This window comes from Salmo trutta, chromosome 30, assembly GCF_901001165.1.
Source record: "Salmo trutta chromosome 30, fSalTru1.1, whole genome shotgun sequence".
In the NCBI taxonomy this organism is placed as follows: Eukaryota; Metazoa; Chordata; class Actinopteri; order Salmoniformes; family Salmonidae; genus Salmo; species Salmo trutta.
The window spans coordinates 9,052,597-9,068,061 of NC_042986.1; the positions used below are offsets into that span (position 1 = coordinate 9,052,597).

Below are 15,465 nucleotides of genomic sequence, written 5' to 3' on the forward strand. Positions count from 1 at the left end.
AGCATTTGCCCACTGAAGTCGCTTATGATGCCAAACTGCAGTCAAGTCAAGACCCTGGTGAGGACGACGAGCACGCAGAGGAGCTTCCCGGAGACAGTTTGTGCAGAAATTCTTCAGTTGTGCAAACCCACAGTTTCATCTGCTGTCCGGGTGGCTGGTCTCAGATGATCCCGCAGGTGAAGAAGCAGGATGTTGAGGTCCTGGGCTGGCGTGGATACATATGGGCTGCAGTTATGAGGCCGATTTGACGTACTGCCAAATTCTCTAAAACGACATTCTGGTAGAGAAATTAACATTACATTTTCTGGCAACAGCTCCGGTGGACATTCCTGCAGTCAGCATGCCAATTGCATGCTCCCTCAACTCTTGAAACATCTGTGGCATTGTGTTGTGACAAAACTGCACATTTTAGTGGCCTTTTATTGCCCCCAGCACAAGGTTCACCTGTGTAATGATCATGCCGTTTAATCGGCTTCTTGATATCCCACACCTGTCAGGTGGATGGATTATCTTGGCAAATGAGAAATGCTCAATTACAGGGATGTAAACAAATTTGTGCACAAAATATGAGAGAAATACGCTTTTTGTGCGTATGGAACATTTCTGGGATCTTTTATTTCAGCTCATGAAACATGGGACCAACACTTTACATGTTGCATTTATATTTTTGTTCAGTATAGTAAGTAGTATGAAATATAATCATATAATCAAGTTGCATTTACTGTATCATAATAGCATGAGTATGGAAAGCTACATTATGTATAAGATATCAGTTCTTTCAGGTTTTATACTTTCTGAGATGTATTTAACTAAAAAAAATACAGTATTAAGAAGTTTGGCTATAAAACCTCTTGTTAACCAAACAATGCCTTGTTGTTCCATGAAACTAACTAATGTGGTTGGTTTGGTTTCTCTCTAACCTGGTAACAACCTTTCCTCAACCATCACTCTTTTTTTCCTTCATTCTACCCCTCTGAACAGCTGAACAGAAGATAAATAACAGTATATGCCACTCCTAAACGCTGCAGGGTAAGGAAGGTAGCCTGAAGCCTGGCCTGTCTGCTTTGGCCCTGCTTGTACTGTGGCCCCTCTGTGCTGCTAGCTACACAGTATATGGTGCTGCTACAGTCATGTCAGCTGCTTGAGCCAACCCAGCGCTTCAGATTCATTATAACAGCAAGACCTGCTTTACTGCACTGCAGTAAGATATGCTATGCTTTACAACAGTCAGATATGCTTTACTGTAGAACAGTAAGAAACATGCAGCTGAGCCTACATTGCTTTGAGATTTATATAGCGGTTTACAACCCCCTCAGCATTTCAAACAGACCAACTCCCTTTCCCAAAGAGCCAGCAGAAGAGCACGTATCCGGTCTCGTTTCCATTTTTATTCATGTATTATATTTAACCTTTATTTAACTAGGCAAGTCAAACAGTATACCTCTCAAGATAAGACTATTTCATCCACCATTCTACTCAGGTCCCTCCATCACCACCTCACTCACCTCTTTCTTCCATGTTGCATGCTGTGTCCAGTGTTCTGTCCATCCACCACTCACCAGTCTGTCACCTGTTGATGTCATGTCTCAACGTCCTGTTTTGCCCTGTTAACCGTGACTTGCGGTGTGCTGAGCAGCTCAATGGTCAACGAGCTCTGTTGAGCACCCTGCGCATCCACACAAACACCATCATATTCTGACAAAAGGATATATATATATATATATATATATACACAAACACAGAAAAATATACAGAAACATTGGTAAAACTATTTGAACACTCCATTATAAAGGGCTACATGATACATATTTAGTGTCTTTAGCATAGTATCTCACAGAGCTCGTTGACTGCCACAACTGTGATATTATTTTAACGTTTGATTATTATTTTGTTCCCTAGTTAGGTTGTTGAGATTGTGATTTATTTGAATAACTATACCCCCATAGCTTTGGATTGACAGATCCATATTTCTCTGTCAGTTTTAAGTTGACAATGCAAGGCATCACTCTCTTATTGGTTAACGGATATCCACTTTCAATTGGCTACCCATTTGACAACATATAAGTAAAATTGGAAAATGTGAAACATAATTGGCACTCTATTTGAAGTTCCTTCATCAACAACCTCAAACATGAGCATGACGCCACTGGAGCAGTTTGACTTCCCTGTTAACCTGAGTGACCCCTCTCTCCCCCTCCCTCACCCACTCACAGATCTCCGCAGCCAGCCTTTCCTGCGGCATGACGCGCTGATCCGGAGCGGCTGGAAGAGACCCTAAACAAACCACTCGTTCCTCCTCATTTACCCCCCATTCGCTTTATAACCTCCCCCCTTCCCCACCTGTGTCCCGGTGGTCTCACCCACCCGAGGCTGCATCTCCCTGCAGATCAGAGACTGAAAGCCGGACCGGACCGAACCAATGGCCCAAGTTTTACGGGGGTATTTATTTATTTATGGAGATCCTATATGGACACGATCTCTCAACAAGCAGGTATAACCACAGACATCAGGTGGGTTAGCCTACCCCATCTCCCACTGCAAACACACACCGCATGCACGAAGGCACACACACAGAAAATAGAGGACTACAGCGATTGCCAGTGTTGGCATTAAGAACAGGACTGGGCAGAGAGAGTCCAAAGAAGAAGAGTATGGTGAGTTGAGCCCTTTAAAGGTGTGGCTCGCCTCACACAAGCAGGAAGGAAGGACACTGCAACTGCATAATGTGGACATGGAACCTCAAGTGCCTCCTGCCAACTTGGATCTTATTTCCATGAATGTGGATTTCCTCCGTGCAAGTCGAGGATGGGAGACAGTCGGTCGGTTGTATAAAATGACAGCATGTGTTGACTCTACTGCTGGGATTTCCACTTCAAAGAGAACAGGGCTGTTTTCATAAGGACCCAAAACGAAAGATAACAGACTGAAACAGGGAGGGACTAGCTGGACTTGACCAATAAGAAACGCTTATTTTTGTTTTCCGTGGCAAAACGCTTTAGGTTGTGTGCCCTAATGAATATGGCCCAGGGTTTTGCCATCACAGAAGGTCTCTGTCTACAGATTAAAGAAGGATTGAAGATTATCGTTAGAGACCTTTAATCTTTGGAGATGTTTCTGTACAAGCTAGCCAAACCAAACTTCCTCTGCTCTCATGTCTTATTTTGAGAACGAATAAGTGCCTTTTTGTTTAGACAGTATTATTTCTGTGACTCAGCTATAATTTGTATCTTTAGATGTTAAATATTTTATTTTTTATTGCATTTGTTTGATAACATTACCTTTAAAAACAAAAAAAACCTAAAAAGAATCATATGCAATGGTTTGGAATCAGAATTCCAGCTTTAATCACTATACAGTATTTAAAGGTTTGCTTCTCAGCACTGTAATCTAAATTAGTTTAGGCCAAGTGTCTTTGAAATCATTTGATGAGTGGGTAAAAACATTCCATGTATTTTCTATTACTTTTATCTTTATGACCTACAGTCCAATCACCACTTCAGTCTTACCACTTAGGGCGGGATTCATTCCAATCCGCCTTATAGAGCGGTTGACATTTCGTGCTCTATTCAAAAACTGGATCGCTGGAGCGTTACAGATTGGGGGATAGAAATGTCAAAGGTCATTTCCGACTGAGCCGACATATGCAGCGTTTACAGTGAATGCAGTCGGCGCAAACGCCGGAACTTTGCCTTTAAACTTCAAATCACGCTGAACTTCCGAGACACGGGTGGAATAGAGCCCTTTTGAGGTCAGTCCGATTAAGCCAAGACATCCAGCGTTTCCCTCAATACGGTCGTGCATTTGTCGGTAGATAAAGAATGTATTGCTATGAGTCTAACCATGTTCTTTATGCTCTCTTTGCGTCAGGTTTTAGAATTGTAATGATGAACAATTTCCCCCTTAATAGCCATCAAGCAAGCACAATGATTGTGCACTCAGATTTACAATCTGTGTTTCAATATAACATTTCCACAAAAGGGACAGTGCATATTTACACTACTTACATTGCCTTAATGTTGTATGAGACACTACTTCTATAGCAGATATTTTTTACATGCATTTACATTGTGCTTTTCTGTCGTAAGGATGAAATGAAATAGTGCCTTATATTTGATGTGTTGTCCAAAAGATGACCCCCCCCCCCCCCCCCCCCCCCCCCCCCCCCCCCCTTAATAAACAAAATGACAATGTGACTCACAATTGAAAATCTCTGCTGTCTCTCACTCTCGGTCTCCTTTCTCTTGCTCTCTCCCTCTCCCTTCTTGCTCGCTCACTCATTTTTCACACCAAATGAAAGTCAGATCCACAATGCATTTCTACTATAAAAATCCATTTAATTTCTGATATCAAAAAGAAATAAAATCATAACTAACCGAAACAGAGCAACAACAATCCATGTGTGGGGTTGTTTTGCTGAAGTGTTTCTGTCAAAATTAAAACCGATTGTTCCTAATTTACATTATTCAAATAAAAATGTAACAGAGCAGAAATGTTATTAAAATCCAAATGATAGTGCATACTGTTAATAAAAGTGATGGTTAAGCTAGAACAGTTTGCTATAGGGTTTGTATATGTGTGTGTGTTGTGATTTGCATGCAGTGTAATCTGTAATATAGTATGGCAGTTATGGCTGATCACCTCCAAGCAGCATGTTCAGCAGCGCGTGATTGGCTGAGACTGAGCCTGGACCAATGACAGACAGGCAGGCAGACAGACAGACAGACCTATCGGACATACAAAACAGGCAGGCAGACAGGGCTGGCCGACAGATGGTTAGACGGACGAGCCGACAGACGGACAGACGAGCCGACAGACAGACGAGCCGACAGACAGACGGCTAGCTAGCGTTAGCAGCAAGGCAGAGGGGGAATCAACAGGGGACGCTAATCAGGAGGCTAATAGTCCGAACCTCCCGAGGAATGCACTTACAATGAGCAGAAACCGAAATTACATAGGCATAACGGAATTATTACATACATTCAAAACAAAAACACAGCATTGTTGTTATAAATTCCCACTGAAGTACCATAAAAACAACGGGTCTCTCCTGAAAGTATGTTTACTATCACCGACAAAGACAAAAGCATGTTCAGCTTGTTGTTATACAATGGTTTGTTTCAGCATTGGCAGGTATTCACAGAGGCATTCTTGGTGCCAAACTGCCTATTTCCAGGATGAACGTTACAGTTGATACTGGAATAAACAGTCACTGAACTGGTCCATGAACCCTCTGGGGCCCCAATATGTATCACCGGTCACATCAAGACCCCCCCCCAAAACACATTCGGTGTTACCCCCAAAACATGTCATCTCGTAACCCAAAGACATCCTCAGTTACTTCCTCGGAATTGTCATCCTGGAATGTCTGCTTCAATACAATCATATTCCTCCAACACATTACACACTCCATTAACCCACTGACTTTCACTCATTAACCAAAAATCAGCCGTTCATTTCTTCAAGATCAAAACAGAAAAAGGTGGTAAAACATAGTACAGACAGACTGCTATATGTTATTTGATGTTTTGTATTCCTGGGTATATTGTCAAGACACTTTGTTAATAGGGTTATATATATATATATATATACGCGTGTGTAAATATATTTCACTTTTAGTCTGTGCAAGGAGGTAAAAGACAATCACTCAACTGAATGGACATTCGTATGTGTGACGCTGACTGACTGCCATGTGGACATGTGCAGTTCTGGTTCTGGTTCCAGTACTACTGTTCCAGAACTCTTTTCGTTTCATCAACCATGGTCTCACTCTGCACCCACAGCGTAGACCAAACCAGCATCAATTGGCATTCGGAACTGACTGAGTATTGAACTTGCGCCCCCCCCCCCCCCCCCCTTTTCTCCACATCTTTCACAAACAACAAGCACTTCTCTGAAATGGAACAATGTTTTTTTCCCCCTATACAATTCATACAAAAATAAAAACTGAAAATTGTTCCACTGCTGTTTGTTTTGCTCCACACCTTTGCACAGAGGTAGTGGCTAGATGGATGAAGGGGGGAGGGAGAGTAGCGAGGGAGGATGGAGGCGAGCAACATTTTAAAACGAGAGAGAGTTGAATGAATAAATCTGTCTACAAAATGGTTCTTCCTTTTTCTGACCAGAGGAATTTTCTTTTTTTTTCTTCTCTTTTTTGTCAAAAGAACAAAATATAATACTGCAATCACATACAAAAGTACTCCTTCATTTTATACAGTGTTCTCGCTTTCTTTTCTGGTTTTGTTGCTTTTCTTTTCTCGATTGGTAAAAAGGCATAAGATCAGCGTTTGTCTCTTTGCGGGCGTGGTCTAGACTTGGCTCGGTCATGCCTGACCTCTGACCCCTAGGCCAGCGGGTCACTCACGTCCTCGTCCTCCCCGTCGTCCACCTGTGACAGTAACTCTTTCTTCTCGTCAGTACTAGCTAAGGAGTTGCGGCTGTTGTGGGCTCCCATGTACAGGGTGGCGTACACCGGGTTGGTGAAGTTGGTGGGCTGCAGGGAGGGAACGCAGAAATAATGTTTGGACAAAGAGCATACAAGGGACCTAAATTAGGTTTCATTGCCATCCAGGTAGTCTAGAGGCAGAGTATCATGGAGTGCAGAAAAAGGTTTTAAATGGTGTCAATGCCAAATTCACTCCTACGAGTTAAGTGCTGCAGTGTTAAAAAAACAAGTATCAAAACGACTAACCTGAGTGTTAAAACAAGTGTTACCTATTTAAGATGGGTCACGTGTGACGATTAGGGAACGTGGGTGTTACCTTGTCTGGATCTAAAGCGAAGTCCGAATCCAGGAGTTCCCCTGCATCATCGTCCGGCTCCCCTTCGTAGATCTTATAGGCTGGGTTTCCTATTTCCACGTTCATGGCCCCGTTGGTCATCCTGTGGTGCTGGAAGCCCTTGGCACTGTGGACACACACAGCGAGTTTGTTTCTTGTCAACACTAACAGTAGCGGAGACGTAGCCACAACACAGGAGCACACGCTGAAAGTACCGAGAGCCTTGAATCAAGCCACTGACAGGAGAGAAATCCAACATGCCACACCAGCTACATGTACAGTACAGGAAAACGCTCCCACACAGTCAAGGCAGCACAGAATCACGGGAAATTGACAAAACAAATGAGCTTTTTTCAAAAGCCATTTGGACACATCCAGCGTCTATCCTGGTGAATGCTGGATTTTCTACAACGCAAATGTTCCACTGCCACAATGCAGGCACAGAAGCATCACTGATAGACATGTATTTACACACGTAGATAGGGAAAGGTATGGGTGGGTAAGGAAGAACCAGTCAATCTATCTGTCAATACACCCCTGCGTCCCTGGGTGGGGAAACCCTGTCCTGAACAAGAGAGGAGGCAGGGACAGACAGACCGACTCTACTACAGCGAGACGAGCAAAATGGAGGACTGTCACTGGGCCGACAGACAAGATGGTGGCTTAGATGAGGCATTGGGGAGATGGAGGAGGATCTGGGGGGGGGGCGAGACAGGTGATAGACATGACCCTATTAAGTTACCGAGAACGTCGGGAGCGTTTGCCCGGCCATACAGACCTAGAAAGAGAGAGATAGAGAGAGAAGAGAGCGAGAAGAGAGCGAGAAGAGAGAGATAAAGAGGGAGCGTGATGGTGGGAGGTACAGATGAAAGGTGGAAAAGAGATTCGAGTTTGACCGAATGAGTGGGAGCCCTCACACCCAGTCTCAACACAATGGTTGTCTACTTCAGTAGTCCCCCCCCACCAAAAAAAATGGGGGACGACGACGACTCAGTTAGTAGAACATACTGGTAGAATCCTCTTGTCATGTCAGTCATTGCAGACCTTAGAGAGCTATTTATAACTTGTCGGAAATGTGCAGATCAACTAGCCCATCCCAGCTAACGTTTATTAAGCTAGGTTTCTTTAGCCCATAGATTTTGTTGTAATATTTGAGGAGTCACTCAAATACCACAAGCATACACATTAGAAATGGAAAAATGTACAGAATTGCTAGAACATTTGCTTAAAAAAAACGCTATATTTTCTCTGCACCTCATGACAAAATGTGTACAATTGCAGGAAATATGATTTAAAACCTGCAACAACAAACAAAAAAGTATCGGCCAACAAAAGGGTCGTGAACAGTTTGTGTCGTGAACAGTGCTTGTGCCCATAGAAAGACGTGGAGGCAGGATGTTCCCCCAATGCTGGAAGGGGGGACTGAGTGAAAGAGTTTGGGAACACCTGATCTCCTCTACTCACCCACGCATTCTCCTCTTGTACCACAAGATGGCGCCAACGACCAGCAGCACCAGTAACAACAGCAGCAGCACTGGGATGACGATGGAGGAAGAACCTGCAGAGAGAGCAACACGGACACCAATGAGACGGACAGGTTATAACATGTATTGTGTTAGAATCATGCGTTATAGTCTGTAGTTATAACATGTGTTTCACTGACACTAGAGAGACTAAAGTAACATACTTCCACTGGAGACAGGAGAATCCACAGGCGAGGCAATGACTTCACATCGATACCCACTCCATTCTATAGGACACCTAAATAAATACGTCACACAGGTTACAGAGAGACACCTAAATAAATACGTCACACAGGTTACAGAGAGACGCCTAAATACACGTCACACAGGTTACAGAGACACCTAAATACACGTCACACAGGTTACAGAGAGACGCCTAAATACACGTCACACAGGTTACAGAGACACCTAAATACACGTCACACAGGTTACAGAGAGACGCCTAAATACACGTCACACAGGTTACAGAGAGACGCCTAAATACACGTCACAGGTTACAGAGAGACACCTAAATACACATCACACAGGTTACAGAGAGACGCCTAAATACACATCACACAGGTTACAGAGAGACGCCTAAATACACGTCACACAGGTTACAGAGAGACGCCTAAATACACGTCACACAGGTTACAGAGAGACACCTAAATACACGTCACAGGTTACAGAGAGACACCTAAATACACGTCACACAGGTTACAGAGACACCTAAATACACGTCACACAGGTTACAGAGAGACGCCTAAATACACGTCACACAGGTTACAGAGAGACGCCTAAATACACGTCACACAGGTTACAGAGAGACACCCTAAATACACGTCACACAGGTTACAGAGAGACGCCTAAATACACGTCACACAGGTTACAGAGAGACGCCTAAATACACGTCACACAGGTTACAGAGAGACGCCTAAATACACGTCACACAGGTTACAGAGAGACACCTAAATACACGTCACACAGGTTACAGCGAGACACCTAAATACACGTCACACAGGTTACAGAGAGACACCTAAATACACGTCACACAGGTTACAAAGACACCTAAATACACGTCACACAGGTTACAGAGAGACGCCTAAATACGTCACACAGGTTACAGAGAGACACCTAAATACACGTCACACAGGTTACAGAGAGACGCCTAAATACACGTCACACAGGTTACAGAGAGACGCCCAAATACACTTTACACAGGTTACAGAGAGACGCCTAAATACACGTCACACAGGTTACAGAGAGACGCCTAAATACACGTCACACAGGTTACAGAGAGACGCCTAAATACACGTCACACAGGTTACAGAGAAACGCCTAAATACACGTCACACGGGTTACAGAGAGACGCCTAAATACACGTCACACAGGTTACAGAGAGACGCCTAAATACACGTCACACAGGTTACAGAGAGACACCTAAATACACGTCACACAGGTTACAGAGAGACACCTAAATACACGTCACACAGGTTACAGCGAGACACCTAAATACACGTCACACAGGTTACAGCGAGACGCCTAAATACACGTCACACAGGTTACAGAGAGACGCCTAAATACACGTCACACAGGTTACAGAGAGACACCTAAATACACGTCACACAGGTTACAGAGAGACGCCTAAATACACGTCACACAGGTTACAGAGAGACACCTAAATACACGTCACACAGGTTACAGAGAGACGCCTAAATACACGTCACACAGGTTACAGAGAGACGCCTAAATACACGTCACACAGGTTACAGAGAGACGCCTAAATACACGTCACACAGGTTACAGAGAGACGCCTAAATACACGTCACACAGGTTACAGAGACACCTAAATACACGTCACACAGGTTACAAAGACACCTAAATACACGTCACACAGGTTACAGAGAGACGCCTAAATACACGTCACACAGGTTACAGAGATACGCCTAAATACACGTCACACAGGTTACAGAGATACGCCTAAATACACGTCACACAGGTTACAGAGAGACGCCTAAATACACTTCACACAGGTTACAGAGAGACGCCTAAATACACGTCACACAGGTTACAGAGAGACGCCTAAATACACGTCACACAGGTTACAGAGAGACGCCTAAATACACGTCACACGGGTTACAGAGAGACGCCTAAATACACGTCACACAGGTTACAGAGAGACGCCTAAATACACGTCACACAGGTTACAGAGACGCCTAAATACACGTCACACAGGTTACAGAGACACCTAAATACACGTCACACAGGTTACAGAGAGACGTCTAAATACACGTTACACAGGTTACAGAGAGACACCTAAATACACGTCACAGGTTACAGAAAGACACCTAAATACACGTCACACAGGTTACAGAGAGACACCTAAATACACGTCACACAGGTTACAGAGAGACGCCTAAATACACGTCACACAGGTTACAGAGAGACGCCTAAATACACGTCACACAGGTTACAGAGAGACGCCCTAAATACACGTCACACAGGTTACAGAGAGACGCCCTAAATACACGTCACACAGGTTACAGAGAGACACCTAAATACACGTCACACAGGTTACAGAGAGACACCTAAATACACGTCACACAGGTTACAGAGAGACGCCTAAATACACGTCACACAGGTTACAGAGAGACACCCTAAATACACGTCACACAGGTTACAGAGAGACACCCTAAATACACGTCACACAGGTTACAGAGACACCTAAATACACGTCACACAGGTTACAGAGAGACACCTAAATACACATCACACAGGTTACAGAGAGACGCCTAAATACACGTCACACAGGTTACAGAGAGACGCCTAAAAACACGTCACACAGGTTACAGAGAGACGCCTAAATACACATCACACAGGTTACAGAGAGACGCCTAAATACACGTCACACAGGTTACAGAGAGACGCCTAAATACACGTCACACAGGTTAGAGAGACACCCTAAATACACATCACACAGGTTACAGAGAGACGCCTAAATACACGTCACACAGGTTACAGAGAGACGCCTAAATACACGTCACACAGGTTACAGAGAGACGCCTAAATACACGTCACACAGGTTACAGAGAGACGCCTAAATACACATCACACAGGTTACAGAGAGACGCCTAAATACACATCACACAGGTTACAGAGAGACGCCTGAATACACGGCACACAGGTTACAGAGAGACGCCCTAAATACACGTCACACAGGTTACAGAGAGACGCCTAAATACACGTCACACAGGTTACAGAGAGACGCCTAAATACACGTCACACAGGTTACAGAGAGACGCCTAAATACACGTCACACAGGTTACAGAGAGACGCCTAAATACACGTCACACAGGTTACAGAGAGACACCCTAAATACACGTCACACAGGTTACAGAGAGACGCCTAAATACACGTCACACAGGTTACAGAGACGCCTAAATACACGTCACACAGGTTACAGAGAGACGCCTAAAAACACGTCACACAGGTTACAGAGAGACGCCTAAATACACGTCACACAGGTTACAGAGAGACGCCTAAATACACGTCACACAGGTTACAGAGAGACGCCTAAATACACGTCACACAGGTTACAGAGAGACGCCTAAATACACGTCACACAGGTTACAGAGAGACGCCTAAATACACGTCACACAGGTTACAGAGAGACGCCTAAATACACGTCACACAGGTTACAGAGAGACGCCTAAATACACGTCACACAGGTTACAGAGAGACGCCTAAATACACGTCACACAGGTTACAGAGAGACGCCTAAATACACGTCACACAGGTTACAGAGAGACGCCCTAAATACACGTCACACAGGTTACAGAGAGACACCCTAAATACACGTCACACAGGTTACAGAGAGACGCCTAAATACACGTCACACAGGTTACAGAGAGACGCCTAAATACACGTCACACAGGTTACAGAGAGACACCCTAAATACACGTCACACAGGTTACAGAGAGACACCCTAAATACACGTCACACAGGTTACAGAGAGACACCTAAATACACGTCACACAGGTTACAGAGAGACGCCTAAATACACGTCACACAGGTTACAGAGAGACACCTAAATACACGTCACACAGGTTACAGAGAGACGCCTAAATACACGTCACACAGGTTACAGAGAGACGCCTAAATACACGTCACACAGGTTACAGAGAGACGCCTAAATACACGTCACACAGGTTACAGAGAGACGCCTAAATACACGTCACACAGGTTACAGAGAGACACCTAAATACACGTCACACAGGTTACAGAGAGACGCCTAAATACACGTCACACAGGTTACAGAGAGACGCCTAAATACACGTCACACAGGTTACAGAGACGCCTAAATACACGTCACACAGGTTACAGAGAGACACCTAAATACACTTCACACAGGTTACAGAGACACCTAAATACACGTCACACAGGTTACAGAGAGACACCTAAATACACGTCACACAGGTTACAGAGAGACGCCTAAATACACGTCACACAGGTTACAGAGAGACACCTAAATACATGTGTGTGAGATCGGGATCGTCCTCTTACTTGCACTGGGGCAGTAGTGTGCGTGGTTCGATAGAGCAGAGTCCATTGGTGCAGAAATCTAGACAGGTGTAGCAGCTGTGATTGGTTTGACCGTTAGGACAGCTGGACAGAGACAGGTACACAGAGACAGGTACACAGAGACAGGTACACAGAGACAAGGAGAGAGAGAGAGAGAGAGAGAGAGAGAGAGAGAGACAGAGAGAGGAGAGAGCAGAGAGAGAGAGAGAGAGAGAGAGACAGAGAGAGAGACAGAGAGAGACAGAGAGAGACAGAGAGAGAGACAGAGAGAGACAGAGAGCAGAGACAGAGAGAGAGAGAGAGAGAGACAGAGAGAGACAGAGAGAGAGACAGAGAAGAGAGAGAGAGAGAGACAGAGAGAGAGAGAGACAGAGAGAGAGAGAGACAGAGAGAGAGAGACAGAGAGAGAGAGAGACAGAGAGAGAGAGAAGAGAGAGAGACAGAGACACAGAGACAGAGAGAGACAGAGACAGAGAGAGACAGAGAGAGAGACAGAGAGAGAGACAGAGAGAGAGAGAGAGAGAGTCAACAAACACTATACTTAATTTTTATTTTTAGGAAAACTCTAATATTAAAATAAAACAAACTGGGGACTGAGCAGAATGTGTGTGTAGGTGTGTGTGTGTGTGCATCTGTGAACGTGAACGGACTGAACAGTGTGTGCGCGTACGCAGCGTGCACTCCTACCGGCACATGACCTCTCCTGAGGTTTTGGGCAGACACTTGCCGTTGGGTCCACAGTACTGGCACTTGTCCAGCTCACAGAGCTGTCCGTGGAACTGAGGGGGACAGCGACACAGCTTGGTGGCATTGGCCGTCTGCAGACACATCCCCTCATTCTTACAGTAATCCTCACATTTACCTGGGGGGGGGGGGGGGGGGAGAAACAAAGCTTACAGTCACACAGTGAATGCTCTCCTTCAGAGACATTTCTGATTAGGGACGAAGCATTGCATTAAGGAGTGGATTGAAGACCGGTTATTGATGAATTGCTTCAAAATAAAGAATGAACAATCAGACGAATGACAGAACCAGATGAAAACCCAGGAACGATACCTTTGGTTACACTGTTATACCAGGCTGATACAAAGCTGAAAAGCTCTACATCCACTTGACTTGGAAGTGGTGCACATGGTTGGGTAAATTAACCTTTTTACTAACCCATTCTAGATGATTCTAGATTATACACTCACTGTATTGACACTGGTCTCCCAGGTACTCAAGCAGACAGTGGCAGATGGGCTGGTTGCCCTGGGATACGGTGCAGTTGCCTCCATTGTGACAGTAGTCCTGACAGGTGTGCAGGTTACACTGGGGCCCCGTGAAGCCCTTCAGACAGCGACATGTAGGGGCCCCTGGAAGAGAGAAGGACAAGGTCAAAAGGTTAAGAAAGACGGGTGTGGACGTTACACTAGAAACAAAAAGGGTCACGCTAAATGAGAACAAAAATATAATGTAGGCTAAATAAACTCCACACAAAAAAAAAGAAACGTCCTCTCACTGTCAACTGCGTTCATTTTCAGCAAACAACATGTGGAAACATTGGTATGAACATAACAAGATTCAACAACTGAGACACAAACTGAACAAGTTCCACAGACATGTGACTAACAGAAATGGAATAAGGTGTCGATGAACAAAGGGGGGGGGGTCAAAATCAAAAGTAACAGTCAGGACTATCTGGTGTGGCCACCAGCTGCATTAAGTAATGCAGTGCATCTCCTGGCACATGATTTGCCAATTCTTGCTGGGAGATTATACCCCACTCTTCCACCAAGGCACCTGCAAGTTCCCGGACATTTCTGGAGGGAATGGCCCTAGCCCTCGCCCTCTGATCCAACAGGTCCCAGACGTGCTCGATGGGATTGAGATCCGGGCTCTTCGCTGGCCATGGCAGAACACTGACATTCCTGTCTTGCAGGAAATCACGCACAGAATGAGCAGTATGGCTGGTGGCATTGTCATGCTGGAGGGAAGGGTACCACATGAGGGAGGAGGATGTCTTCCCTGTAACGCACAGCGTTGAGGTTGCCTGCAATAATGACAAGCTCAGTCCGATGATGCTGTGACACACCGCCCCAAACCATGACGGACCCTCCACCTCCAAAATCGATCGCACTCCAGAGAACAAGCCTCGGTGTAACGTTCATTCCTTCGACGATAAACGCGAATCCGACCATCACCCCTGGTGAGACAAAACTGAGCTCTTTTTGCCAGTCCTGTCTGGTCTAGCGATGGTGGGTTTGTGCCCATAGGCGACGTTGTTACCGGTGATGTCTGGTGAGGACCTGCCTTACAACAGGCCTACAAGCCCTCAGTCCAGCCTCTCTCAGCCTATTGTGGACAGTCTGAGCACTGATGGAGGGATTGTGCGTTCCTGGTGTAACTCGGGCAGTTGTTGCCATCCTGTACCTGTCCCGCAGGTGTGATGTTTGGATGTACCGATCCTGTGCAGGTGTTGTTACACGTGGTCTGCCACTGCGAGGATGATCAGCTGTCCGTCCCGTCTCCCTGTAGCGCTGTCTTAGGCGTCTCACAGTACGGACATTGCAATTTATTGCCCTGGCCACATCTGCAGTCCTCATGCCTCCTTGCAGCATGCCTAA

General features: G+C 45.2%; 2 protein-coding genes across 8 annotated transcripts in view; one reads left to right on the forward strand and one right to left on the reverse strand.

Moving 5' to 3' along the window:
- LOC115167857 (formin-like protein 3) overlaps positions 1 to 3,296 on the forward strand; it is a 46,143-nt gene extending 42,847 nt beyond the window's left edge. For 3 of the 6 annotated variants that reach the window (XM_029722544.1, XM_029722549.1, XM_029722548.1), the window contains one exon: positions 2,214 to 2,322. Coding sequence is in view for 2 of the 6 variants with exons in the window: in XM_029722546.1 (XP_029578406.1) it covers positions 2,214 to 2,278 (65 nt within the window). In the remaining 4 variants the exon portion in view is untranslated. Of the gene's footprint in view, positions 1 to 981; positions 1,030 to 2,213 lie in introns of all 6 variants that reach the window. The other 3 variants (XM_029722547.1, XM_029722546.1, XM_029722545.1) reach the window with 3 other exon arrangements.
- A 1,017-nt stretch (positions 3,297 to 4,313) lies between these two features.
- Positions 4,314 to 15,465, reverse strand: part of LOC115167856 (low-density lipoprotein receptor-related protein 1) — a 137,256-nt gene continuing 126,104 nt past the window's right edge. For both annotated transcript variants that reach the window (XM_029722542.1, XM_029722541.1), the window contains exons 84-90: positions 14,053 to 14,214; positions 13,547 to 13,721; positions 12,842 to 12,943; positions 8,464 to 8,537; positions 8,241 to 8,334; positions 6,759 to 6,903; positions 4,314 to 6,490 (exon numbers count right to left, since the gene is read on the reverse strand). In XM_029722542.1, the coding sequence (XP_029578402.1) occupies positions 6,341 to 6,490; positions 6,759 to 6,903; positions 8,241 to 8,334; positions 8,464 to 8,537; positions 12,842 to 12,943; positions 13,547 to 13,721; positions 14,053 to 14,214 (902 nt within the window). In that variant the 3' untranslated portion in view covers positions 4,314 to 6,340. The remainder of the gene's footprint in view (positions 6,491 to 6,758; positions 6,904 to 8,240; positions 8,335 to 8,463; positions 8,538 to 12,841; positions 12,944 to 13,546; positions 13,722 to 14,052; positions 14,215 to 15,465) is intronic.